Source organism: Hyalella azteca, unplaced genomic scaffold, assembly GCF_000764305.2.
Source record: "Hyalella azteca isolate HAZT.00-mixed unplaced genomic scaffold, Hazt_2.0.2 contig2131, whole genome shotgun sequence".
Taxonomy (NCBI): domain Eukaryota; kingdom Metazoa; phylum Arthropoda; class Malacostraca; order Amphipoda; family Hyalellidae; genus Hyalella; species Hyalella azteca.
The window spans coordinates 1-26,845 of record NW_025932417.1 but is presented as its reverse complement, the minus strand read 5'-3'; the positions used below and the strand labels follow the sequence as shown (position 1 = coordinate 26,845).

At 41.7% G+C, this 26,845-nt stretch overlaps 4 protein-coding genes across 4 annotated transcripts; all 4 read right to left on the bottom strand.

Moving 5' to 3' along the window:
- Nucleotides 1–1,600: 1,600 nt before the first annotated feature.
- On the bottom strand, nt 1,601–4,934 carry LOC108667339. The gene is made up of 3 exons (XM_018154354.2): nt 4,539–4,934; nt 4,085–4,174; nt 1,601–2,191 (listed from the first exon to the last, which is right to left on the bottom strand). The coding sequence occupies exons 1-3, from the start codon at nt 4,912–4,914 to the stop codon at nt 1,821–1,823; spliced, it is 837 nt and encodes a 278-aa protein (XP_018009843.2). The 5' UTR covers nt 4,915–4,934; the 3' UTR covers nt 1,601–1,820.
- A 3,849-nt stretch (nt 4,935–8,783) lies between these two features.
- Nucleotides 8,784–15,231, bottom strand: LOC108667344. Its single transcript, XM_047885341.1, has 6 exons — nt 14,834–15,231; nt 13,293–13,442; nt 12,193–12,324; nt 11,209–11,339; nt 10,907–11,127; nt 8,784–10,083 (listed from the first exon to the last, which is right to left on the bottom strand). Exons 1-6 carry the CDS (start codon nt 14,916–14,918, stop codon nt 9,246–9,248), a joined length of 1,557 nt encoding a protein of 518 aa, XP_047741297.1. The 5' UTR covers nt 14,919–15,231; the 3' UTR covers nt 8,784–9,245.
- Nucleotides 15,232–16,684: 1,453 nt separating this feature from the next.
- LOC108667346 (shematrin-like protein 2) lies at nt 16,685–19,298 on the bottom strand (the record flags this gene model as incomplete). The annotated part of the gene is given in 2 exon segments (XM_018154363.2): nt 16,685–17,775; nt 18,784–19,298. Coding segments are annotated over 2 exon segments (593 nt in total), but the record flags the coding sequence as incomplete, so codon positions are not given.
- A 619-nt stretch (nt 19,299–19,917) lies between these two features.
- Nucleotides 19,918–23,195, bottom strand: LOC108667340 (keratin, type I cytoskeletal 9-like). Its single transcript, XM_018154355.2, has 3 exons — nt 23,046–23,195; nt 22,074–22,209; nt 19,918–20,837 (listed from the first exon to the last, which is right to left on the bottom strand). The coding sequence occupies exons 2-3, from the start codon at nt 22,207–22,209 to the stop codon at nt 19,918–19,920; spliced, it is 1,056 nt and encodes a 351-aa protein (XP_018009844.2). The 5' UTR covers nt 23,046–23,195.
- Between the last annotated feature and the right edge of the window lie 3,650 nt (nt 23,196–26,845).

Sequence of the window (26,845 nt, the reverse complement as noted above, 5' to 3'; positions counted from 1 at the left end):
GGAGGCTGGCGACATAAGTTCTGTAGCAACTTACGTGTCGTTAATAATTGAGTATCTGACCTGGTTTTATTTAATTAAAGTACCTAGTTAATTTTGCACTTGAGTTCACATGTTCATTAATCGCTTGAAAATAATTGCAAATATTTCTTGAAAATATGCATAATGCTGAAACATTCGAATATTTTGAATAAATACAAATATTTTTAAGCCGTCGCAGCATATTTGGTTTAATAAAGAATTTGTCGAAACAGAATTTATCGCCCTGAAGGCGATAAATTCTGGCCGTATTGCCAAACTCGCTTATAGGTGCACGTATAGCAACAGATTTCTTGTCTGCTATTGGTGGGTTCAGCTTGAAAAGCCGTAATTGGTTGGCTGTAAGAGTTACGAACTAAAAGTTATTTTTGGTAGTAAGATCACAGGTGTTGACTGTATAGGGGTAAGGGATTTATCTTTACTAACTGAATGTACTAATAGTGAATATATTTATGGCTGATTTGCGCTATTTGTCAGGTAGTTGTTAGCTAGAACACAATTATGGTGTCTAAGACTTATGAACTCTTCGGTGTAGCCAGCGCCTTCTAGGAGGCCAAAAGCTTAATTATGAACGAATAAACTTCCTTCATGAAACCTCCATGCGACACCTGAATGCGAGATTAGTAAGACTATGTCCAAATAGCAATGCACTATTTAGATTTTAGCTTAATGTGGGCCGTCTTCGCCCAGTCAGTGAGAAAGTGTGTCACTGCTTGCAGAATATTACCTATTCTTTTATCTGAGTGAAAACTGGATCCGGCAAAAAGACGTATTATTGCTATACCAACTCTCTGCAAGTCCTATGGGTGACAGAGTAACAATGGACAATATGACAATATGACCCATTGGACAATATGACCCATTTCCTTTTCTGAATGGGATCTGAAGTCGCGAGTGAATGCCGAAGGAAGAGAAATGTCAGATTTACGAACGATTTAACGATTTTACCAGCACACTTCCTGCTCCAATCAGGCGCTGGGCACCGGCTACATGGCCGTCTGAGTCGACGGCCGGAATCGACCGTGTACCTAAGCCGGGATAGAGAACGCAATTAACCGTAAGACCGACGCTGTAATGACGGAAGCCGTAACGCCCATGTCTTAATTAGCGTCTGATAGAAGGTTTTAAGTGGTCCGTCTTTAGCGGACTACTCAATGGCAAACTGGAAGAAACTCTTGACGAATTTCGAAATGTTGCTACTTCACGCGCGAGCTGAACTTTTCGATGGTGTAGAGTAGACTGTAGACCGTGAAGCAGAGTTTTGTACCTAACAGTTTATCCTAGAATTTTGTTCTACTCTCCTGTTATGCTCTCTTTAGTTCTTTTAATACACGCGACTAAATTATACTTCTCCTCCCAGAGAGTGAACTACGCTTTCCAGTACAGCAAATCGCGGTAAATTTCAGGATCTGAAGTGTATTAAAATGACTGAGAAATGTGCGTCGGGACGGTAGAATGAGAAACACAGTCGTGAGGTAGTGGACATGTACGACAGGGCGGGTGAGGCACAGAGGTGTGGTAGTAGCATGTGCGTCGGGACCGGAGAATAGGAAGCAAACATGTATGTTGGTAGACATGTACGTTTATTACGTGGGTCAAATGTGTGCTATGTACAAATTGTGCTACAACGGACAGGGCAAGCGGCACACATGGAGTACTTCTTCGTGGATGACCCAACGAGAACCGGTGCAGTACAATGTGCAGTGTGCACTGTACATCTTGCGATGTTCTCCCGTATCATGTACGCTTGTGCGCTGTACGCCTGAGCGCTGTCCACCGACTCATCAACAGAGCTTGGGCACCGGGAAGCCGCTCGGCATGCACATGGCGGAGATAGAGGCTGTCACGGAGAAGTTGGTGACAGTTTTAGTTTTGGTGACCGTCGTGTAAGCGACGTTCCAGACCGTGAAGAACTTCCTCCCTGATCGTCCCGACCCGCTTTTTTCGCCCATCTCTTCGGATTTTTTGTCGTATTCTTCGTCGGCATTTGCTATTGCTGCGCCAAGAAGGGGATCACTGATGTCACTGATGGCGCCATTCAGTGACGAGTCGATTTGTGTAAACTTCGACGTCGTAGGGGCTGAGACGACGATGTCTTGCTGTGCACGTCGCCTGCGACGTCTTTTCCTACCCATGCACGTCACTGCATTGACAACTGCAGGGTTCGTAAAATAGAATTAGCAACAATCACCTTGAATAATAGTGACAAAACAATACTGTCTAACATTACTTGCCTGCCGTGGACGATCTGCAAACATTCATGCTGCTAAACCGGCACTTTGGGGTTTACCAGTTCGATGGAGGAATGACGGATCTGACAGCCACATGGGGAGGAGGAATGCACCTCATGAATATGTCTAGAATTTTTTGAGGAGATTAATATTTCTGTATGCAGATCGTGAGAGTATAGACTGAGTATTCGAATTGAATATAGGAGTGGGGTGTAAAATTGGGTGTGGGCTGTGCTTGGTATTATTGTTTTTAGCATACCTATGGAGATGCCAACAATTATTGCAGCCCACACCACCACACTGCACGCACCACTCTTACAACACGCACCACGCTCATGCACAACTCCCGCTTTGCATGAACCACACGGACCACACACACGTAGAACATTAGAGCCCTTAAGAAGGTATTGAATGGGGTGGTCCACGACCATGCTGCTGCTCCGCCTTCGTCATCCACCGTTCCCCTGCTACTGATGCAGTCCATATCTACTGTGGATCTGACCTTAGTTGAGCACGCTGATGCATTTAGTTGGCCAGTTGATGCCTTGATGGTTTGGGTCAGCTGAGGCCCATAGTTTAGCAAGCTGGTCCCGTCAGTTGATCAAGCTGCTCGATACTTTCAGTTGGGCCAACTGATGCACGATGCTATTGTACTGGGGTGCATACTGTACACAGTTCTGTACATGGGGTTAAGGCAGTACTGAGGTTAAGGCAGAATATCCAGAATTGTTAAAATAAAAATAAAAATAAACGTTCAGTTGTTCCATGAAGGTCTCAGGAGTGAAATTTTCCCCTCACAACTCGATTGTCAAGGCCTTCTATAGCCTTGACTCTGCCGCGTAATACGATCCTTCCCGAACTGATTGAAATCTGGTCGCAGGCCTGTTGCCTATATGGGGTTATCCGACTCAATATCTCTCTTCTCTTCCTGGGATTTGCAGATCTCATTCATAGAGTTAGAGGCCAGTCCGGTTATCATCATCAGCGTTCAGTATGATATGCCTCTCTCTTCTCCAGTGAGTACAGTTTCAGGTGATCCAACCTAACTCAGCTATAGTCCAGGGGCAATACTTTCAAAACTCGCTAAGTGAACGTAAGTACTTACGCTCTATTTTCTTGTCTATGATTGGTGGATTTTGCTTGAAAGGCCTCCACCCTCCCCCTTTTATGATCTGTAGTGAACGCATGAATCAACGTACCGAGATGGTAATGGTACCGTTGGGTAGCTGAGAATGTCAGCTTTAAGATGAGACTAAACGGATAACTGAAGCGCAGCGCCAGCAGACACTCTATTTAAAAAACTAGGGAGCTAATTAGAGTAATTACCGTCTATGCTATTTGTTAAAGAACTCCACAACCCTCCCCCCTTTCACGACCTATCGTGAATTCATAAATCAGCGTACAGAGATGGTAATGGTACCGTTGGATAGGGCAGAATGTCAGCTTTAAGATGAGATTAAAAACCGGAAAAGCCAAAATCCGAAAATTTTAGGGTAAACCCTAGCCCCCCCTCCCTTAACAGTCCTCAGCACCCTCGTGTAGTCCGCAAATGACGATGTCAAGGCTCACATCCACGTCTATGTCGGTGATGAGGATGAGCAAGAGAATCGGCACTTTTATACGCCCATTAGAATCATACGCGCCTATAACATATAACGCATACCTAAGCTCCTCACCTTTTCACCAAATACATAAGAAAAACACGTGTAAGGCACGACACTCACATGAGAAGCACGTGTGGGGCACGACACTCACATGAGAAGCACGTGTAGGGCACGACACTCACATGAGAAGCACGTGTAGGGCACGACACTCACATGAGAAGCACGTGTAGGGCACGGTGGCGGTTGAGAAGGAGATACGTAGCTCGGTGCTCGTTGCGTAGTTGGCCAGGAAAAGACGCTCGTCTGCTCACACAACACAAATTCCTGCTACTGAATAGGTCTGTATTTTAATGCAAGCTCTTGTATTCAGCTACAAAGCAACGAAATTCATCAAAACGAAATCATTTATCTTAACAAAACCATTTATCTTAACAAAACCATATATCTTTCCAAAACCATTTATCTTAACAAATCCATTAATCTAAAGCAATTAATTGCTCTAAATCAAAAAATCTGCCTAAATTGAATTAAATCACCATGTGGAATGTAATTAAACTGTCGTAATATAGAATGAATACTTGGTAGCACGTATAAGTAGGGCGAGCGTTCGAGCTCTAAGGAATATTATCGATTTCTTCATGAAGTTTTTCGTGCAGCGCTAACGAACCTCTGTCGGAGAACTTGTTGCGTCTCGTCTTCTCAGCGCCCTTAGGAACGGCTGCAACATCTGCAGCAACATCTGCGTCATCTGCTGGAACTTCTGCGTCATCTGCATTTACTGCTACAACATCTGCAGTAACTGCTGCAGCATCTGCAGTAACTGCTGTGACGCCTGCAGGAACTGCTGTCGTGTTTGCAGTGCTTGTCATTGAGTCTTTAGCGTCTGCAGCAAATTCTGTAATATTTGCAGACGCCACTGACGAGTTTGTAGACTCTGCAACATTCGCTGCAGCGAGCTGCATCAGCTGCAGGGCCAGCAGCAGCTGCAGCGTTCGTCGTCCTATTGAATCAACGTACATCTGCACATAAAGCATGTGTTGCATCAAACTGGAAAAATTACTATATTATTACTTCGTACAACTAGAGGCGTGTTTAATAGTTTTTAAATTGCGCCGCAGCGCTGCGGCCGCTGTTTAGCACCAACAGATACATCTGTTGGGAAGCCACAGGCGCCATACGGAACCATCCGATCGAGTCTATATCTGTTTACGTGATCTTAAAATGCATCTACAAATTCAGATTTCCACCGAATGCGAAGTGCGTGCGGTAATGTTATTTCTCTGTGCAAAAGACTTCAAATCAGTTGACTATCGCAAAAGCAGTGAGGTGTATGTTGACAACATCAGTGATAGTTTGGGGCGAAAATGGGTTTGGGCCGTCAGAGACGGCCGTACAAACATTCATGATGAAGAACGGAGTGGGAGACCTCCATTCATTACCAATGATCTGATTCAATAAATGCGCTGTGAAGTGAAGGAGAACAGACAATTCACGATATCGTCCTTAGCTTAGCACTTGAAGAAGCTGCCGGCGGATAGCGCCATACCGATGATGAATTGAAAACGACTGTGAAGCATTGGTTGTCTAATCAAGCGGCCAGCTTCTTTGACGGTGGCATACAAAAACTGGTCCCAAGATACAATAAAGGCCTCAATATTTTTGGCAATTATGTAGAAAAGTAGTGTAAAGTATGACCTTTCAAGTGCCGTAATTATTTTTGGGAAAAATTACTTGTTGTGGTAATCATTTCAAGTCAAAACTGTACTCACTTTAAAAACACGCCTCCTCGTATAACTTCGCGCACCATTATTTCGTTCAATATAATATCGTAGCAGGTTTACTTTGTAGAGTATTATCTCTTACAGCATAATTTCGAAACAGTTTCGTTTTGCGCCTTCAATGTGCGGTCTTTGCCTTAATTAAATGTTCAGAGGCTGAGGAACGTCCCTAGTGATCCCGGGTTGAGACCTAACCGGTGATGTCATCAGCATGCACCATCCCGCATGAATAGTGATGTTGGTCACCGCCATCACCATGCACTATCCCGCATGAATAGTGATGTTGGCCACCGTCATCACAGCGCACCATCACGTATGAATAGTGATGTTAGCCACCGTCATCACCATGCACTTTCGTCGTCCTATTGAATCAACGTACATCTGCACATAAAGCATGTGTTGCATCGAACTGGAAACATTACTATAAAATTACTTCGTACAATTAGAGGCGTGTTTTAAAAGTTTTTAAATTACGCCACGCAGCGCTGCGGCCGAGGTTTTGCACCAACTGATACATCTGTTGGGAAGGCACAAGCGCCATACGGAACCATCCGATCGCGTCTACATCGGTCTACGTGATCTTAAAATGCATCTACAAATTAAGATTCCCACCTAATGCAAATGCGTGCTGTAATACTGTTTCTCTATGCTCAAGGCTTCAGACTTAAAATGCCAAGCACCATATCGAACCCGGTGGAAGTCTAGTAAATATTTCAAACTATCGACAGTTTGGAAAAGATCCGGTAGACTGACCTTTTTTTAGACCTGCTATAGACAATTCACGTAAAGTACACGAATCGGCGACAAGCCACATCAGGCCTATTTTTCAGCGCCGACTTCACTTTGCTATGCTAATTCAGTTGACTATCGCACAAGCAGTGAGGCGTATGTTGTAAACATTAGTGATAGTCATCATAAATGGCCGCACAACCATTCATGATGAGCAACAGAGTGGGAGATCTTCAGTCATCACCAATGATCTGATTCAATAAATGGTGAAGAATAACAGACGATAGAAGTGAAGGAGAACAGACGATTGAAGTGAAGGAGAACAGACGATAAAAGTGAAGGAGAACAGACGACTGAAGGGAAGGAGAACAGACGATTGAAGTGAAGGAGAACAGACGATTGAAGTGAAGGAGAATAGACGATTAAAGTGAAGGAGAACAGACGATTGAGGTGAAGGAGAACAGACAATTGAAGTGAAGGAGAATAGACGATTGAAGTGAAGGAGAACAGACGATTCACGATATCGTCCTTATAGCTTAGCACTTGAAGAAGCTGCCGGCGGGGCAGCGGCACACCAATGATGACGACGTGAAAAAGACTGTGAAGCTTTGGTTGTCTAACCAAGCGGCAAGCTTCTTTGACGGTGGCATACAAAAGCTGGTCCCAAGATACAATAAATGCCTCAATATTCTTGGCAATTATGTAGAAAAGTAGTGTAAAGTATGGCCTTCCAAGTGCAGTAATTAATTTTGGAAAAAAATACTTGTCGTGGGAATCATTTCAAGGCAAAACGGTACTTACTTTAAAAACACGCCTCGTATTACTTCGTACAGCATTATTTCGTACAATATCATATCGTGACAGATTTACTTCGTAGAATATTATTTATTACAGCATAATTTCGAAACAGTTTCGTTTTGCGCCTTCAATGTGCGGTCCTTGTCCTTGAATGTTGAGCCTCGAATGTTCAGAGGCTGAGAAACGTGCCTATATAGTGACCCCGGGCAGAGACCCAATCAGTGATGTTGGTCACCGTCATCACAGTGCACCATCCCGCATGAATAGTGATGTTGGTCATCGTCATCACCATGCACCATCCCGCATGATTAGTGATGTTGGCCACTGTCATCACAGCGCACCATCTCGTATCATCGTATGAATAGTGATGTCAGTTATCGTAAGTGTAGCGAGACACGGATGAATGCAGCCAACTCCCTCAAATTGGGTTTGGCAACAAAAATTTGAATTTTCACATTGGACTTAACAATATAAAAATACGCCCACTAATCATAAATAAATACATCCTGTGTATCTCACCAGCTTATCTAATTGGGCCTGGCAATAAAAATTAAGTCCTCATATTGGGTTTGACAATAAAAACTTTCGTCCTCAAATTGGGCCAGGCCATATAAATTGCGTTTCCAAATTGGGCTCAGCAATAAAAAAATAAGTCCTCAAATAGGGCCGGGCATTAAATAAATATGTCCTCAAAATGGGTTGGCAAAAAATGTACGCTGACAAGTTAGGTTAGGTAAGAACAATTGGTTTTTGAGCTTTTTCTTCTTTAGCGGTTTCCTTTTGTTTTCATTACAGTTTTCAGTGCGAGGAGCTTCTCTTCTTTATCTTGCCCATTTACTTCAGTTATATTGGCTAAAATACTTCAATTATATTGACAAAAAATACAAGTAAGCATTCCCTCGTACTTCATATTTATGATGAAAATTCTATTAGCTGGACATTGCGCTCCCGCTCATATGCTAGAATTTTGAAAACCCTTGCTGAATTCACGGCGATGTGGACATTTTTCGTACTGAAGTCTGCATCAAGTCAATACAAGCAACTAACTATAAGACAGCGCTGAAAGAAGCGCTTCACTTACCTTCGCCAGCTGTGTGGAAGCAGCAGCTGCAGGCTGCTGGTATATGTAGCGCATTTACCAACTTTCCTCAAGTGTAACACAGGTGTAATTACCAAAAATAATACGTGCATTTGGTGTAGAAAAGTCGAGGCGTTTCAGCGCCCGTTTTCCTTCTGATGCAGCGGTTAACAGCTGCCTTCGACTACTACATACGTGGGGTATGGGAGACTTGAATGATTATTGCTGCATAGGGACCATGGATATTATATTTGTTTTGTCAATCTGAAATTCCTAATCATGACGTCAAGCTCAACGAAGAACGTTACTTCAGGCGACCGATGAAGTAACAGTAGGTCAGTAAATTAGAATCTTCTACTTGTACTCGTGAGGAGGCGTCTCTTGATTACAGTGTGTCCTCAGTATTTCAAATTTGTACTAAGATCCAGTGTATGCAAGGCCAGAGTATCTCACAATTTTAAATATATTCAACGTATCTCATCAGCTTGTGTAATCATTGTCATTTTAAGGTTAAAGAAGATACTGTCACTGAGACTCTACATTTAAATTTTATAAAGTACAATTAAAATCTTTAGAGAGCCATTAACATAATTTGTGGATTAAATAGCTTAATCAGACAATCACTAGGCTGCCAATGAATGTTCGTTAAAGGTAATAATTAAACATTTTCTAGGTTTCTTTCAACAACCGAAACAACAATAATTACTAGATAACAATGTATTCCTCAGTAATAACAAGAAAACTATGTACATAATAAGGCTGTTGTATGGGCGGCATAAGCGCCTGGGTTCAAATGCCGTCACGTGGCTGACGAGTGGCAGCTTCACCGTCCAAATGTGGCGCGATGTTTACCACCAACATCGTTTATTCGCGCAGGTGAGAAGATGTTTCATACTAAGCAAATTGACGGCCAATTACAGTCTAATAAAACCAAGTAGTCTAATTTGGAAGAGACTAAGTGGTGGAAAAATTTCAGGTCACACTTGTCTTCCTAAGGTCGCCGGTTACCGATGTGGTCCTGACCTGAAAACTCCGTGCCTTCCGAAGGAGTGAAACCTTCAAAAAGAAAGGCGTCTTCTGTTGGAGTGGCAACTCTTGAAAGGTTGGTCTCTTCCGGAGAAGTAGCATCTTCAGAAAGAGTGGAACCTTGAGAAATTTCATCCTCCGAAGGGGTAGTGGCACCTCTTCGAGGACGGCGACGGAACGAGGACTGGGAATTTAAATCCACAGCAGAAATGTCCTGGGTCCATTTATCATCAATTGGCTTCCAACCTACTGAGTCTAAATCGCTGGGAATAAAATTTGAGTTTCCTCGCTTCCTAAGATTGGCTTCTTTCGTCTCCTTGACGAACGATTTCGGGGAAGACGAACTTCTTGTTAACGGCTTCCAGTCTTCTGATCCCTCGAGCCTGAAGCCGAACTTTTCGGATTGGGAATTTTTTCTGTGATAAGTAGATTTTCGCTCCTTCTTCCATAATTTCTCCACGACCCGCTGGGCTGGACCGCGTACTGGAACAACCACTTCATTGCCCTTGGGATCCGTTGTTGGCAGAACTTTACCCATTTGCTTCTGTCTCCTCGGTTCAGGAGCTAAATGAGCCTCAGGATGGAGAGTCTGCTGGTCAGGGAGGGAGCCCAGGAAACTGATGGGTTCGTTGACCAGATCCCGTCCCATGGAGCGGATGAGGGCCATCATCTGGTCCCCCGAGAAGGGACAAGACGGGTATAGGACCCTACAGGACCTGTCTCGAAAACCCGTCCGCATCGCCTCCAAGTAGGGACGTCGGGAACTCGCCCAGGGGTCAGAAAGCGGTCCCAAAGAAGACTGTCTGTGGATGAGTTGAAAAAGCTTCGTTATTTTATTTTTTAGATGAGTACAAGAGAACCTGTTTACTATGTGTAATTTGTTATGTTGCGGGAGCCATCATTTTTGTCATAACGTTACCCACAAATGCATAATACATCTCGTCAACACTTGGCTCCTGAGAGCGGACGGGGGGATGCGTATGGTTTTAAAAAACCGCCAAGGCTTTCTATAGCTTTCTATTAAAGTCAAAGATTTTACAACCTTTATGCTTTTAAATAATCGGAGCTGTGTTGAAACTTTGGACACTTTAACCACTCTAAGTGCTATAAAAGTACTAACTTTGTTTGAGTAATTAATTCGAGATTATTCAAACAAATAATAGGTACAGGTGCAGTCCAACAAACAAACAGTCCATTACAGGTGCGGTCCAATGAACCAACGGTCTGTAACAGGTGCGGTCCAACGAACAAACGGTCTGTAACAGGTGCGGTCCAATGAACAAACGGTCTGTAACTGTTGGGGTACGCTGTGGGTGTTGCCTCACATTTACAGCTCTCAGCGTCAGGATGAGACACAGACTGACTCACTCCAGCAGAGTCTCATGCAAACTCTCATAATCTGACTCAGAATCGAACAGAATCAGCTGACTCTTAGAATAGAATCGAACAGAATCAGCTGACTCTTAGAATAGAATCGAACAGAATCAGCTGACTCTTAGAATAGAATCGAACAGAATCGAACAGAGAGCTGACTCTCTGATAAACCGGCTACAATTTACTGACTCTGGCAAACGTACTTTCCGCATAATCGCTTAGTCTCATTCTGACCCAGAAACTCCGACTCACTGAATAAGGCTGATGATGCTCTGCTCGTCACTGAGCAGCCCCATCTCTGCTCGCCTCGCCAGCTCGCACACGAGCCGCTGAGCGCACCCCGACTCGTCCGACTCAGACACGAGCGCGAAAGCTTCTTCTTCGCTCAGCGCGAACGCTTGTTGCTCTTCGCTCATCGGTTCTCCAGCTTCAGCTTTACGGCGAGCTGAGTCCTGATGGCCCTCAGCTCGAGTCTGCACATGATGAGGCCGGACTACACTCAAAAAAATAATATTTAGTTAATTGTCACGGGGTACATCCTGCAGTTCACCCACCTGGGAGTCACGGGGTACATCCCTCTTCTTGCGGTGGTAGTGGCTGCTGCTGCTGCTGCTCCCGTAACCCCCACCGTAGCCCCCGCTGTAACCCCCGCCGTAACCAGAGTATACGGGCACGTATTGGTGACCTGGACGTACGTACGACATGTGTTTTTACGGGCATTAACTTTTATTTTAAATAAATGAACTTTGTTACTAAAAATATTGAAGCTAGCGCCTGGGGGTGTAATCTTCAACAGAGCGGCAGTTAGCATGGAGCTCGTCGAGTTTTCCAGAAGTCAAAGTTGAAGTTGTTTTTGTTCGTTGAAGATAAAAAAAAATTCAAACCAATAAACTCTCACCAGCAAATTACAATGAGAAGGTTTCATTTTATTCCTTANGTTAATTATGTCAGCATTAGTTCAGTAGTTAGTTATGTTAACATTAGTTCAGTTGTTAGTTATGTCAACATTAGTTCAGTTGGTTAGTTATGGCAGCATTAGTTCAGTTGCTAGTTATGGCAGCATTAGTTCAGTTGCTAGTTATGTCAACATTAGTTCAGTTGGTTAGTTATGTCAACATTAGTTCAGTTGTTATTTATGGCTACATCAGTTCAGTTGGTTAGTTATGTCAACATTAGTTCAGTTGTTAGTTATGGCTACATTAGTTCACTTCGTTAGTTGTGTCAACATTAGTTCAGTTGGTTATGTATGGCAACATTGGTTCAGTTGGTTAGTAATGTCAACATTAGTTCCGTTGGTTATGTATGGCAACATTGGTTCAGTTAGTTTCACTAGTTTAGTGTCGTTCTCGTGTCAGTTTTGTGCCATTTATCACCAGTTTACTGGTATTTTAGTGTTAATTCAGAGTGACTCTTATAGAACGCCACCAAGTAGTGTTAGTACCAGTTCTTGGAATGGGTTTGTAACACTCACGCTAATTACCCACAACACACTAATTACCCACCACTCACTAGTCACTCACCACATGTCAGGTACTCACCATAAGCAGGATACTCACTATATGAGTTGTACTCTACAGGCTCCCTGTAATAGTGAAGCTTCTTGGCCAGCGCGAAGCCAGCGACCGCCGCCAGCTTCGCCACAATCGCCAGCACCCCGAGCTTGAGGGCTCCTGAGTGGCGAGGGGGGGAGTGGTGAGGGGGTGAGTGGCGTGAGTGGCTAGGAGGGGGAGGTGAGGAGGAGATAGGCGTGTGTGGCGAGGAGGGGAGTTGTGAGGGGGTGANTCATTTGCTACATGTCATAATGTTACATATCATCACTTGCTACATGTTATAATGTTACATATCATCACTTGCTACATGTCATAATGTTTCATATCATCACTTGCTACATGTCATAATGTTACATATCGTCATTTGCTACATGTCATAATGTTACATATCATCACTTGCTACATGTTATAATGTTACATATCATCACTTGCTACATGTCATAATGTTTCATATCATCACTTGCTACATGTCATAATGTTACATATCGTCATTTGCTACATGTCATAATGTTACAGACCATCACTTGCTACATGTCATATTTGTGAATGATATTCGTACTTGTTATATTATTTTAGTTACCGATGCATGAGTTCACATCGGCATAGTAAGTAATATGAGTATGAAGCCACCGTTTACGAACGCAATAATTATGACTTTTCATAGTAGATAGTGAAGTGAATTACATTCCATGGCAACTAACCAAAAATGAAAGCAAGAAATACAGAAAAAGTAGTTGAAAAGCACAGAAAATAAGTGGAATTTTTACTGTGAGTTTTAAAAATTTCCCGAAACTGTGTAAATGTAGTCAATGAGAGGATATAATTCTATAATATATATAATAATATTGTACAATAGCTGTCTATTTAGGTTTACATTTATCGACATTTAAGTTCAGATAAATGGGTGAGGACTTTGTCCAAATATCATTACAGTTTTTTTGCCCTTATGCGTGTCATCCTGACCCAGTTTGGTCCGGCAAAAAACAGTCTGCTCGAGCTGTGGGCAAGAAAGTGTGTCAATATTTTGACAGTATTACCCACTCATTTCTTTTAGTTTATAATTAAATTATTAATTATAATAGACATACCCAACACCCCGAGGCTGGCGAGGCCGGTACCCAGCGTGGTGGTGCCCAGGGTGAGGGTACCTAGGGTGCCCAGGGTGCCTAGGGTGCCGGTGGTACCGGTGGTGGTTGTGGTGGTGCCGGTGGTGGCGGTGGTACCCGTCGTGGTAGGACCTGTTATTGTTAAAGTCAGTTGTTAGTTCTAATGAATTACAAGATTAATTATCTTCTATTCAATGATTAATTCTCATAAATTGTAAGATTAATTATCTTCTATATATTTTACAAAGTATGCATTGTGTTGAAGGCTGGCAACGTAAATGTATAGGGGCTTTTTCCTAATGGAATTTCAATCTTAATTAGAGAATATGAATGGCTTGGAGGGAAGGGAGGAAAAGATTTGAACAAAAATGAATATTTAGTTGTGTAATTGGTAAATAAAAATTTGATTTAAGGGACGAAAGATAATTTGGTTCCTTATTGTGAATCGAGAATAAAATGTAACTCTTATCTTCTATGTAAACTGTGATTTTGAAGAAGTCTTTATCTCATTAGAATTCATATGCTTTATTATTATTAAAAATATTAGGGACAGCGGGATTAACGGAACTTGGGAGAAAGAAATAGCACGAATAGCTGTGTATAAGTACTTATGAATAAATATGTTAACAATTATGTTATGAACGATAATTTAAATAATAAAGTTTTTAGCGTCAAAAAGAGCTTCATTCCCTAATATGCGTTTTTTTCTTCTGAGAACATCTTACATAGATTAATGATTCTTTTCTGAGGTCGGAGAAATTGTTATAGGTTTTAATATTCCTCAAAGATACGTCAACGTATTAAGAGCGTGTTTACATGCATATCATAGTAAATGTAGAACATATTAAACGGAGATCATAGTAAACTGAGTTCGTATAGTACATATCGGTAGAGAAGAATTAACCCTAACAACATTCGGAGACCGCCAATGGTTCGTCCGGGTAGTCGCTACATCCGGTGCAAGTTCATTCAGGGTATAGTAGTATAGTATAGTATCTTCGGCATTTAAAGAATAGGCCTAGATAGGCCTGTCGCCGATTATTGTACTTTTCTTGACTAGACTGGCCTGTTGATCAGATCTTTTATGCCAGGTATGCCAGGCCACCTGATCGAAAGTAGCTTCTGAGAAGAAAAAGACTCATACGTACTCCCTTTCTGACTTTATATAGTCGCCTGAGAGTATGACAAGAGTTGGCCGAGCCGAGTCATATAGTGCTTGTAATATTAAACTGCTCAGAGGCTGCCCTTCACAGATGAGAAGCTGATTTACGTTCTCCCCGACTCCTGAGGACACTTATCACGACGATAAGTCGTTCTCCCCGACTCCTGAGTCGGACACTCATCTAACTTTGTTAGGGGAGGAAGCTGCATGTTCATGATACGCAATGCAACAGTATCACGGGATGCCACCGTATTTACTCGCAGTGCATGAAATTGACGTATAATGAGTACAATGGTTTCTCAGTACCATGACTCGCCCAGTATAACATCGTACCCATTACGCACCCAATACCAAGACTCACCTAGTATAATGAACGGCTGCCCACTATGCGCCTGCAGCAGTAAGCCCACAACAGGCAGCAGCAGCAGCAACGGACGCACCAACATTGCAATTTTTCTTAAAAACTGAAATTTGCCGTCGACTTTTCAAAGCTCCTTAAAATTTTTTCGTTACCAACTTAAAACACAAAAATTGAAATTCTGAATTTCAGACCATGAAGATCGAAAATACGGACTCAAAGACCACGATCCAAAATTGTAAATTGTTCAAATTAAGAAATAAAGAATTAAAAACACATTTTAAAAAATCGAATTAAAAACAGTACTCGGTCGCTAACCACACTCGGGGTACAGGAAGCAACCTGCGGACCGGACGCTATCACCCAAAGAGTGTGGCGCGCCGGTCCGCAGTTCTTATATAGCGAGCAACATCCGTAATTCCCGTGAAATTCTGAGCGAAAAAAAAAACTGAGTTAAGAGGCGGGTTCGAACCCGTGACGACATCGCGACGCGCGCTCGCCGCTATTATTTAGAGGCGGCGCGTCACGGGTTCGAATACCCGAGCACATCTGCTTTTTTTACGCCGTAGCTTTTACTTTTTTCCAGTCGCATTGGGCGCGAGTAGCATCATTATGGATTGTTTTTGACCGGAGAAACTGCAAAAAAGTTTTCACTTAAGCTGATAAGAACGCGAACAATATTTCAGACACTACTTTCGAGTGAATATTGAACGATCCTATTTTTATTAGGCCTTAACTGCACACAAGCATGCAACCCTTCACCATTCAACCCTTCACCGTTCAATCCTTCATCATTCAACCCTTCACCGTTCAACCCTTCATCGTTCAACCCTTCACCGTTCAACCTTTCACCGTTCAACCCTTCACCGTTCACCCCTTCACCATTCAACCCTTTCAACCCTTCACCATTCAACCCTTCACCGTTCAACCCTTCACCGTTCAACCCTTCACTGTTCAGCCCTTCACCGTTCAACCCTTCACCGTTCAACCCTTCACCGTTCAACCATTCACCATTTAACCTTCACCATTCAACCTTTCACCATTCAACCATTCACCATTTAACCCTTCACCGTTCAACCCTTCACACTTCAACCCTTCACCGTCCAACCCTTCACAGTTCAACCCTTCATCGTTCAACTTTTCATCAGTTGCGCGCGACTAGTCGCACGTTGAAGCCAAGAAGTTTTTAAGCCCTTAGCTCATTTCAACCTCTAAATTAAATTATTTCTGTAACCATCTGAAATTATTAATTTCGACCACATCTGAAACATACAACTCCACGTCCACTCACCACCCAATTCATACAGGTACACAGGAATGTGTTGACGCTGTGTACTCTCGACTGCAAACTACACAGCGGTTACCGTTTTAGTCACGGCACTTTGTGTGCCCGCAATAACACACAAAATATCCAACTTTCTCACATTTTCGAAAAGTGATAAAGCGATACTGGTTATTGCTATATCTGAACGCTGGGAGAAATCGGCTGTGCTCTCTCTGACCTATTTACTATAGAAATATACATATTTTATGGGGCCATAAATACATGTACGCGGATGTACAGAGTGATTGGTACACTCAGGTACAATGTTGTCCACTATACTAGTCTAGTTGTCTCACTAGTCTATTACTAGTTGTCCACTCTAGCTAGTAATCAGATAGTGGCCACCGGAGCACTGGGTTTCTTACTGCACTCTTACTGTTTGTGGTGCACTGTTTCGATCAATCAGGGGACAGCGAAACACAAGTTTATTTGTAACAAAAGTCAAAAAGTTTATTCAAAAAGTTCATTAAACTAAACACATTTAACGCTAAGAGTTAATAATAATTAAACACATACCATTAAAATTGTTTTTAAATGATTGTAAAATTGTTTTTAAATGATTAATTTTTGGACCATCAGTTGTCACAAACTAAATAAATCTTAGCCCATATAGCATCGGATACTGGCTGTGTAAGATTTTTTGCCTGAAAATGAAAATTTTATATCTGAAATATTTAGGTCGACTTTCTACCCCAAAAATAACTATTTTATGTTCCTAATATTTAGGCCGAGAGTTTTCCCCAATACAAAATTTTAGAATGAAAATGTTCACAGCAAGACTTTTTGCACTCTAAGTCGCAAATTTATAGTCTGAACATTTTACATTTTGTTTCGTAGCAATAACATTACTTGCGTTTCGGGTCTTCGCTTTAAAACACAACACATTAAACCTATACACTCGATGACCAACGATATACCATTTCTACTCTAATAGGTTTCGATTTAAACAATACATGAGATTCAAATAGATGTTCCCGATGTTTATAGTCGATGTTTATAATCGATGTTTATGATCGATGTTTATAATCGATGTTTATAATCGATGTTTATAATCGATGTTAATGATTGATGGTTTTGATCGATGTTTATAATCGATGTTTATAATCGATGTTTTTAATCGATGTTAATGATTGATGGTTTTGATCGATGTTTATGATCGATGTTTATGATCATAAGTAAGCAGAACTAGACTATTAAAAGATAGCGACCAGCATTGTTGTCATCAATGATGCAAATTGATGCTCGCTACAAAATTTCTACAATTATTACAAACTAACGATCTTAATTAGTATTAATGAACACATTGGATCATTATTGATCCTATACCACTAATAGATCTTGGTTTGAGTGTGATAAATTCTTGCCCCTCCCGTGGTAATTAAAATTCAACCTTATTCCTCGACATAAAACTCGCAATCCTAAACATGAAATATTTCGTATCGAATGTTTCTGAATTTTTTGCTATAAATGCAACTCAACCCCTGTAGTTGTCATTTAGGTTTCAGCTGCAGCAGTTGTTTGTCCTGCAGCTGTAAGTTGTCATTTAAGAATCAGCTGCAGCAGTTGTTTGCCCTGCAGCTGTCAGTTGCCGGTTGAGCAGCAGCTGCAGCAGCTGTTGTTCCTGTGGACGTACATCACAATCAATCATGTGCAATCAACCACGTGAAAAACCTCTAGCAATGTATGGCATACATTACACAGCCACTACACAGCTGTGTGCATGTTTGTGTCCAGTAAACGGGGCCACACAGTGAATAACATAACAGCCAATATCCATTATATACTGGCGTCTTCAAGTTGTTATTGTTTTCATGGTGTACGAGTCAATAGGTCATTAATGGTGTACTAATTAGTCAACTTAAGTTCTCGTATTCACCGTATATATTCTAAATGTGTAACATTCTATATATATTATCAATCAATTCATCTATCACACATTCCTCCATGCAATCTTGCTTTGTATTCCCTAAGTGAATAGATACATTATTATATAGAAAAATACAAATATTCTATAGTCAAAGTCGCTACATCAAAATATTTATTAATATATTAAAAGAAACATAAAATAAATGCTACTAGGCATGTTTTTTCAGTAAGTACCGTTTTTAAATTAAAAGAAATACGTGCAAATATATCGCAATAATTTTATTTTTACATGAGAGCCTGTACCATAATCTACTTTTCCACATAATTTCCGGGAATAATTAATTGAGGCACTTGTAATAACGTGAATCCAGTTTTCGAATAACCTCCTGATAAAATTCTGCCGCCTGTCTCGTTAACCACTGCATCACAAATATTTAACCACTGCAACTTGAATGCAACTGCAACAAATGTTTAAACTTGCACATGTTAACCACTGCACTTGAAGAAACACCTGGACGGTCAGCGTCTTCAAGACGATAACGAAGTCAAAACATTTGTGATGCAGTGGTTAACAAGTCAGGCGGCAGAATTTATCAGAAAAAAACTGGTGAGAACCAGATTCACGGAAATTATTTAGAAATGTAGATTAAGGTACAGGTTTTCATGTAAAAAGGAGTTTATTGCGATATCTTTGCACGTCCGTTTTTAATTTCAAAACGGTACTCACTCGAAAAACAAAAATTAAAAATTAAAGTAAAAATACTTGAGTTTGCCGTCGCCTCCTGACGCGCCCAGGGGTGATGTCCCCCAACGTCCCCTCTCGGGGGGTGGGCCGGTCCTGCGTGAAAGGGGGGAAGTCCTGGTGGGCGTTGGTGGGGGTCGAGGTCAGCTTTATGGGTTCAATTGCTGGAGTTTCGAGGGGAAGAACCCCGGGTGGGGGTGTACCTGAACCGATACTTGGTTCTTGTCGACGAGCGTTCGATGCGGCGTCGACTATCGGGACCGGTGAACCGACGGTCCCGAACCCGGAGGTCCCGACAGCCGGAGTGATGATCCCTGTGGACCCGAAACCAGGGTTTCCGATGCCAGGGTTCAAGATACCAGTGTTGTAGAGCGGGTTTCCGAGACCGGGGTTGATCCCGCCGAAACCCAATGGGGTTCTGGGGTTGGGGAAGATAGAGTTCGTGTTGCTGCCGTCAGGGGTGATGATGCCGGTACCGGGTGACAACGGTGACGGGTGAAAGGCGTTACCGAAACCGTGGTAACCGTGGTATCCGCCTAAATATTCTATAGTCAAAGTCGCTACATCAAAATATTTATTAATATATTAAAAGAAACATAAAATAAATGCTACTAGGCATGTTTTTTCAGTAAGTACCGTTTTTAAATTAAAAAAAAAATATGTGCTAAGATATCGCAATAATTTTATTTTTACATGAGAGCCTGTACCTTAATCTACTATTCCACGTAATTTCCGGGAATAATTAATTGAGGCACTTATAATAACGTGAATCCAGTTTTTGAATACCCTCCTGATAAAATTCTGCCGCCTGTCTTGTTAACCACTGCATCACAAATATTTAACCACTGTAACTCGAATGCAACTGCAACAAATGTTTAACACTGCACATGTTAACATCTGCAGATTGAAGAAACACCTGGGCGGTCGCCGTCTTCAAGACGATAACGGAGTCAAAACATTTGTGATGCAGTGGTTAACGAGTCAGGCGGCAGAATTTTATCAGACAAAAACTGGTGAAAACCAGATTCACGGAAATTATGTAGAAATGTAGATTAAGGTACAGGTTTTCATGCAAAAAGGAGATTATTGCGATATCTTTGCACGTCCGTTTTTAATTTCAAAACGGTACTCACTCGAAAAAACAAAAATTAAAAATTAAAGTAAAAATACTTGAGTTTGCCGTCGCCTCCTGACGCGCCCAGGGGTGATGTCCCCCAACGTCCCCTCTCGGGGGGTGGGCCGGTCCTGCGTGAAAGGGGGGAAGTCCTGGTGGGCGTTGGTGGGGGTCGAGGTCAGCTTTATGGGTTCAATTGCTGGAGTTTCGAGGGGAAGAACCCCGGGTGGGGGTGTACCTGAACCGATACTTGGTTCTTGTCGACGAGCGTTCGATGCGGCGTCGACTATCGGGACCGGTGAACCGACGGTCCCGAACCCGGAGGTCCCGACAGCCGGAGTGATGATCCCTGTGGACCCGAAACCAGGGTTTCCGATGCCAGGGTTCAAGATACCAGTGTTGTAGAGCGGGTTTCCGAGACCGGGGTTGATCCCGCCGAAACCCAATGGGGTTCTGGGGTTGGGGAAGATAGAGTTCGTGTTGCTGCCGTCAGGGGTGATGATGCCGGTACCGGGTGACAACGGTGACGGGTGAAAGCCGTTACCGAAACCGTGGTAACCGTGGTATCCGCCACCGTGACCGCCGCCGTAAGAACTACCATGACCGCCATGAGAACTGCCATATCCACCATGTGAATTACCGTAACCACCATGTGAACTACCGTATCCACCGTGTGAATTACCGTAACCAGTATAAGAACTGCCGTGTCCACCGTATGAACTGCCGTGTCCACCGTAAAAACTGCCGTGTCCACCGTATGAACTACCGTGTCCACCGTAGGATGGTACGCCGTAACCACCATCACCATAACCATCATGGTGGTTATGATGGTCCTCGTAGTGGTCATGGTTGTGGTGGTTGCCACCGCTATTAGCGTTGATGTAGAAGCCTTTGAAGTAGCGGAAGTTCTTGCCGTTGTTATAGTCGTCGTTGTTGTAATACTTCTTCTTGATCGCCAGGCCTACAAAAGGAGAATCTTACGTCAAAAAATAACAGCTAGCACAACATGAATTAGAACTAATGTTGGATAACATCATCCAGCGCAACATGCATTAGAACTAGTACTAATGTTAGGTAACATCCTCCAGAGCAACATGCATTAATTAGAACTAATGTTCTAATGCAATCATTAGAACTAATGTTCTAATTGATTTTAAGCCAATTTTCTGTAACCGATATGTTGATGATACCTTTTTGATTTTTAAGCATCCTTCTCATGTGGGCCTTTTCTTTGACTATCATAATCTCCAACATAAGACTATCAAATTCACCATGGAGCTTGAATCAAACAATAGCTTGTCTTTCCTTGATTTCAAAGTTTCCAAATCTGATGGCCGTTTCCAAACTTCTGTTTTTAGAAAATCGACCTTTACCGGCTTAAGCACCAGCTTTTTTAGCTTTTGATCCTTTCGTTTCAAATTAAATGGGATCCAAACATTGATAAACCGTGGNGTAACATCCTCCAGCGCAACATGCATTAGAACTAATGTTAGGTAACATCCTCCAGCGCAACATGCATTAGAACTAATGTTAGGTAACATCCTCCAGCGCAACATGCATTAGAACTAATGTTAGGTAACATCCTCCAGCGCAACATGCATTAGAACTAATGTTAGGTAACATCCTCCAGCGCAACATGCATTAGAACTAATGTTAGGTAACATCCTCCAGCGCAACATGCATTAGAACTAATGTTAGGTAACATCCTCCAGCGCAACATGCATTAGAACTAATGTTAGAAAACATTCTCCAGCGCAACATAGAATAGCTGTTAATGAGTGGATCTTGCACCAGTACAGCTGTTTATAAGTGGAGCAAGCGGCTTCAAATTTATTTGCTGCTGAAATATTCAGATGCACAGTTGTTTATTGTTAGAGCATACAGATTTACAGCTGTTTATTGACGAAACATACATATTTAAATCGTTTTATAGAAGGAACATACAGATTTAAATCGTTTTAAGGAAGGAACATGCAGATTTAAATAGGTTTATAGAAGGAACATACAGATTTACAGCTGATTATAGATAAAATATACAGATTTAAATCGGTTTATAGAAGGAATATACAGATGTACAGCTGTTTATAGAAGGAATATACAGATGTACAGCTGTTTATAGAAGGAATATACAGATGTACAGCTGTTTATAGAAGGAATATACAGATGTACAGCTGTCAGGACGCAGCTGCAGACTCACCCAGAGCTCCCAGCAGCCCCAGGGAGCCCAGCACTCCAGCTGCCCCCAGCACCAGCGCATGTGTGGCACATGGCAACATGGCCGACATGAGCACCCAACATAGCGGTGCTATGCTCACATAGCGGCCCAACAACATCTGCAGCATAGATTTAATATTTTTATTTACATATGTTTTTACTACAATGTGGTAAGTACTATAGATGAGCGCAACGATGAGATTGTGCACAATCGCTCCCTGATATAAATGAGTGGAAACTCATTGTCCACTCGTCTTTGCTGGGTGAACAATAATCGAAGTTAGTGACATATATACGTTGTTCCCTTAACAATAGACTCGTCATAGTCAGTATTGTTCAAAAGCTCTACCTTAATATATGATACCATTTGATCACATTTCAACATTAATGTTAAGGAAATGAGGGTTTGAACAACATATATTAGTAAATAATCGTTTGGTGATTACTGCGAAGAATGCAAATAGATATTCATACTCCTTTCGCAACCATGTCTACATTGTATAATTTTAAAACCTATAACATCCACAACACGTGGCCCGACGTACAACATCCACAACACGTGCCCCGACGTACAACATCCACAACACGTGCCCCGACTTACAACATCCACAACACGTGCCCCGACTTACAACATCCAAAACACGTGCCCCGACGCACAACATCCACAACACGTGCCCCGACGTATAACATCCACAACACGTGGCCCGACGTACAACATCCACAACACGTGCCCCGACGTACAACATCCACAACACGTGCACCGACGTGCAACATCCACAACACGTGGCCCGACGTGCAACATCCACAACACGTGGCCCGACGTACAACATCCCCAACACGTGCCCGACGTACAACATCCACAACACGTGCCCCGACGTACAACATCCGACATGTTTCCCGAAGTATAAATTTTCAAAATCTTGAATCCAAAAATTTGTGCGCGTTTTTTCCTCACCTTTTTCACAGGTGATCCGCAGGGTGCTAAGTACGTTTTAGGTGGTCCTCGAATGAGGCTACTTGGTACACTGGTGCTGTTAAGTGTAAAGTTCTTCACAAATTGGTACTTGATGATTCCTCTTGGTACTAATTAGTGCGTTTCATGAGGTCAATGGTACAATTTAAATTTTACATCACACTTGTAGTACTTTAATTGGTACACGTCTCTAGTTTCACTATACTCGTCTTCGTGCGTGGTCTTGACGCTGGTTCTGGCGCGTAAGTATCCCTGGTCAGACCACGCCGAACTTTATATGCTCGGGACAAACCTTATCTCGCCCCCTTATCTCGCCGCCTTATCCCGCATGCGCAAGCAATGTAATGTTGTTATACCAGCAACCTTATGTCACACCAGTAACACTGTTGAATCTGGAAAATTAAATCGTGTCAGCTACATTATGTCTTATCAAGAACATATCAGTAACATTGTGGCACATCAGGAACATTACGCTGCATCAGCAACATCATGTCTGTTAGAAATTATGTCTATGATGCTAGGTCACGATGCCGAATGACATCATTTTTTCTTATATACATGATATTATATTCCTGTCTGTTGTTGGCATGATAGCATCATCATGTTCGCTTCAATATCATCCTAGTTGTTGACATCATCATCTATTTCCCTCTCATTTGTATCATCGACAGTCTATCATTTGTGTGACTGTGAATAAATAACTCAAATTTTCGCTTGTCATTTTTTCGAATTACTCGGCCTAACGAGATGAATTTCAATTAATTGAGAAGTTCATTACATGAACGAGCTTAATTATTTGTTATCAAGCATAAACAGTATAAGTTCACACTTTCGGTGGTCGTAACTATATATAAGGACTCACGATGAATGCATTCGCATTCATTTATATTGATATTAACGTTACCTCAATTCAAGATTTCGAGATTGAATCATTAAGTCGCAGAAAATGCACTAATCCGGCAAATTTATTATTCATCCAAAATTATTCACATATAAATCTGCGCGTACAGCACCTATATGCAGAAGCTTCGCACTCATTTTTGTATATTCACTCATTTCAGCATATCTGGAAATGTTCGTATTTCATTCACTGCACGTAATTAAATTATCCTTCCACTTTCTTCCGATCCTCTAGCATAGCACGTGCATTCGCGGCCGACCACATAAGCGAGAGTTGAGTGATTTTCCTCAAATACTCAAGTTTTAAATAATGATAATAATGCGCACAATTTTTCTCACCGCTCCTCAAGATAACAACAGAACTGTGACCGCTATACTGTCGGGGCGAGGCTGACCAAACTCACACGTGGGTGAGAGGTGGGTAAAAACTGTCACCTAGTGATTGGGTGAACCTGCATGAGGGGTAAGTAATATAGTTCTTACATGAGTGATTGGGTGAACCTGGAGGGGGAGTAATAGTTACATGAGTGATTGGGTGAACCTGAGGAGGGAGTAATAGTTCTTACATGAGTGATTGGGTGAACCTGAGGGGTGAGTAATAGTTCTTATATGAGTGATTGGGTGAACCTGAGGGGGGAGTAATAGTTCTTACATGAGTGATTGGGTGAACCTGGAGGGGGAGTAATAATTCGTACATGAGTGATTGGGTGAACCTGAGGGGTGAGTAATAGTTACATGAGTGATTGGGTGAACCTGCATGAGGGGTAAGTAATATAGTTCTTACATGAGTGATTGGGTGAACCTGTACGATGAAAAGTTTAACGAAGTTTCGCCCAGGGGCGTTCGTGAAAGTTAAGGAAACTTGCGACATTCCCTCGCCCTAGCACATCAGTGTCAAGTTTTGCCACCTCAGAAAAACAGCAACGGTATATTCATAACATACCTACCCATACTCACATATATATTGACGTATTACTCTCGTATATATTGTAGTATTCAATTATCCATTCCGTCGTTCAATCGTACACTCAAAGAGCCAAAAGCAAGCTCATTAAGTAGGATTTAATACAGATAACTTTATTTATATGAAGTAGGATTTAATGCACATAACTTTATTTATATTGAGTAGGACTTTATACAGATAACTTTATCTAGATTAAGTAGGATTTAATACAGATAACTTTAGTTATATTAAGTAGGATTTTATACAGGGAACTTTATTTATATTAAGTAGGATTTTATACAGATAACTTTATTTATATTCGGCAAGGATTGTGCGGCGCAAGCCTGCATGCAGCCACAAATATGTAGGGGCTGTTGGGGCGCGTATCCAGGATACCTATCGTGTCCGGCTATAATTTCAGGTCCGGACTGGACCTGAAATTTTTTTATGAAAAATAATAAAAGATTTGAGAAACGTTGGAAAGAATTAGAATAAAGAAAGGAAATGAGTGAATCAAAAATTTAAATTTACTTTTGCAATTGGCAAAAACAAATCTAATTTAAAAGACGCAAAATATTTTTTTTAATTTGAAAAAATAGTTCAACGGGAGTTCTTTCTTCTATGTAAAATTGAGAATATAGGTTTGAACGAATCTGTCATTAATCTGTAATTCATATATATTATATCTTCAATTATCGTGCATTAGATTATACAGATTATTTTATTGTGATTCTGCGTGACATCAATTCAGCTGCTAATAGCGCATATTAGCTGCTAATGTGCAGCATCAGTATATTTCACAGTAGTACCTGCAGTTATACGAGGCCACTGGATGGGACCTGTAAAAGTGATCCTTAAACCCAAAAATATAAGTCGTGAATACATCACTTGAGTCTTAAATGTCACAAACAATGTCCAATCAACTCTGAAAAGTCCTAAGCACACTGATGCTTGAGTCTTAAAATTCCTAAATACATTACTACTCAAAACCTTTAATTCAACCTATCCTTGCATTCCTTCATTTTCCGGTGCATTAATTCCTTCTTCCGGCGCATTCCTTCCTTCTTCCGGCGCATTCCTTCCTTCTTCCGTAGCATTCATTCCCTCTTGCGGAAGATTGATTGTCCTTCCTTCATTCCTTCATTTCCATCTTGCGGAACATACCTTCTTTCTTCAGGTGCATTCCTTCATTCTTCCGACACTTTTCTTTCTTCTTCCGATGCATTCCTTCCTTTTTCCGGCTCATTTCTTCCTTCTTCCGATGCATTACTATTTTCTTCCGGTACGCACGTTCCTTCCTTCTTCCGGTGCATTCCTACCTTCTTCTGGTACGTTCCTTCCTTTGTCCGGTGAATTTCTTCCAACATTCATTCGGGCATTAACATGCGCCGTTAATCGGGCAGTAAAGTACGACGTCAATTTGGCACCAACATACGTCAGTAATTGGTCAGTAACGTACGACGTCTTTGCTGCCTGCTGTCCTAGATGCACTGAAAGTCTCACAAGGACGTTCATTTGAGGACGATTGAGTAGGAATTTTTATCTATACTTTGGTGTATTTTAGTTGTGTGTTCAATGCGGGGAAATGAAAAGTCGTCTATTTTGTAGAACTATTCTCTCGACTGTTAAAATCTTTGCGGTTTACACATTAGAAGCCATTTTAATTTCCTCACTTTTTCTAATTAATTCTCATTTTGTTTCGTACTTTTCTTACCGTTAATCATTATGCATGGGCAACCTTTTTTAATTTTTTATGCTTTTTTCCATTCTCTTCCTTGTTACGAGAATAAACTAATTTGTTTCCACGAAAATACTTTGAAGAAGAGGTGATTTCGATTTCTTGATTACCTTCCAGGCAAATTATCATTGATTTCCTGATTAACTTCCAGGCATTTGACTGCCCGTCCAGCTTTCGCTTTCACTTCACATGGAATTTCAA

What these genes read in the sequence shown, in the direction of transcription:
- LOC108667339 (XM_018154354.2), bottom strand. Translation starts at nt 4,914, where the DNA reads ATGCAACACATGCTTTATGTGCAGATGTACGTTGATTCAATAGGACGA. An exon ending in CAACAAGTTCTCCGACAGAG is followed by an intron (nt 4,175 to 4,538) that starts GTTCGTTAGCGC and finishes TTGTGTGAGCAG; the next exon opens with ACGAGCGTCTTTTCCTGGCC. An exon ending in GCCCTACACGTGCTTCTCAT is followed by an intron (nt 2,192 to 4,084) that starts GTGAGTGTCGTG and finishes CGAACCCTGCAG; the next exon opens with TTGTCAATGCAGTGACGTGC.
- LOC108667344 (XM_047885341.1), bottom strand. Translation starts at nt 14,918, where the DNA reads ATGTTGGTGCGTCCGTTGCTGCTGCTGCTGCCTGTTGTGGGCTTACTG. An exon ending in CGCCAGCCTCGGGGTGTTGG is followed by an intron (nt 12,325 to 13,292) that starts GTATGTCTATTA and finishes CTCGCCACTCAG; the next exon opens with GAGCCCTCAAGCTCGGGGTG. An exon ending in TAGTGAGTATCCTGCTTATG is followed by an intron (nt 11,340 to 12,192) that starts GTGAGTACCTGA and finishes ACGTACGTCCAG; the next exon opens with GTCACCAATACGTGCCCGTA.
- LOC108667340 (XM_018154355.2), bottom strand. Translation starts at nt 22,209, where the DNA reads ATGTTGTTGGGCCGCTATGTGAGCATAGCACCGCTATGTTGGGTGCTC. An exon ending in GGGGCTGCTGGGAGCTCTGG is followed by an intron (nt 20,838 to 22,073) that starts GTGAGTCTGCAG and finishes CTCCTTTTGTAG; the next exon opens with GCCTGGCGATCAAGAAGAAG.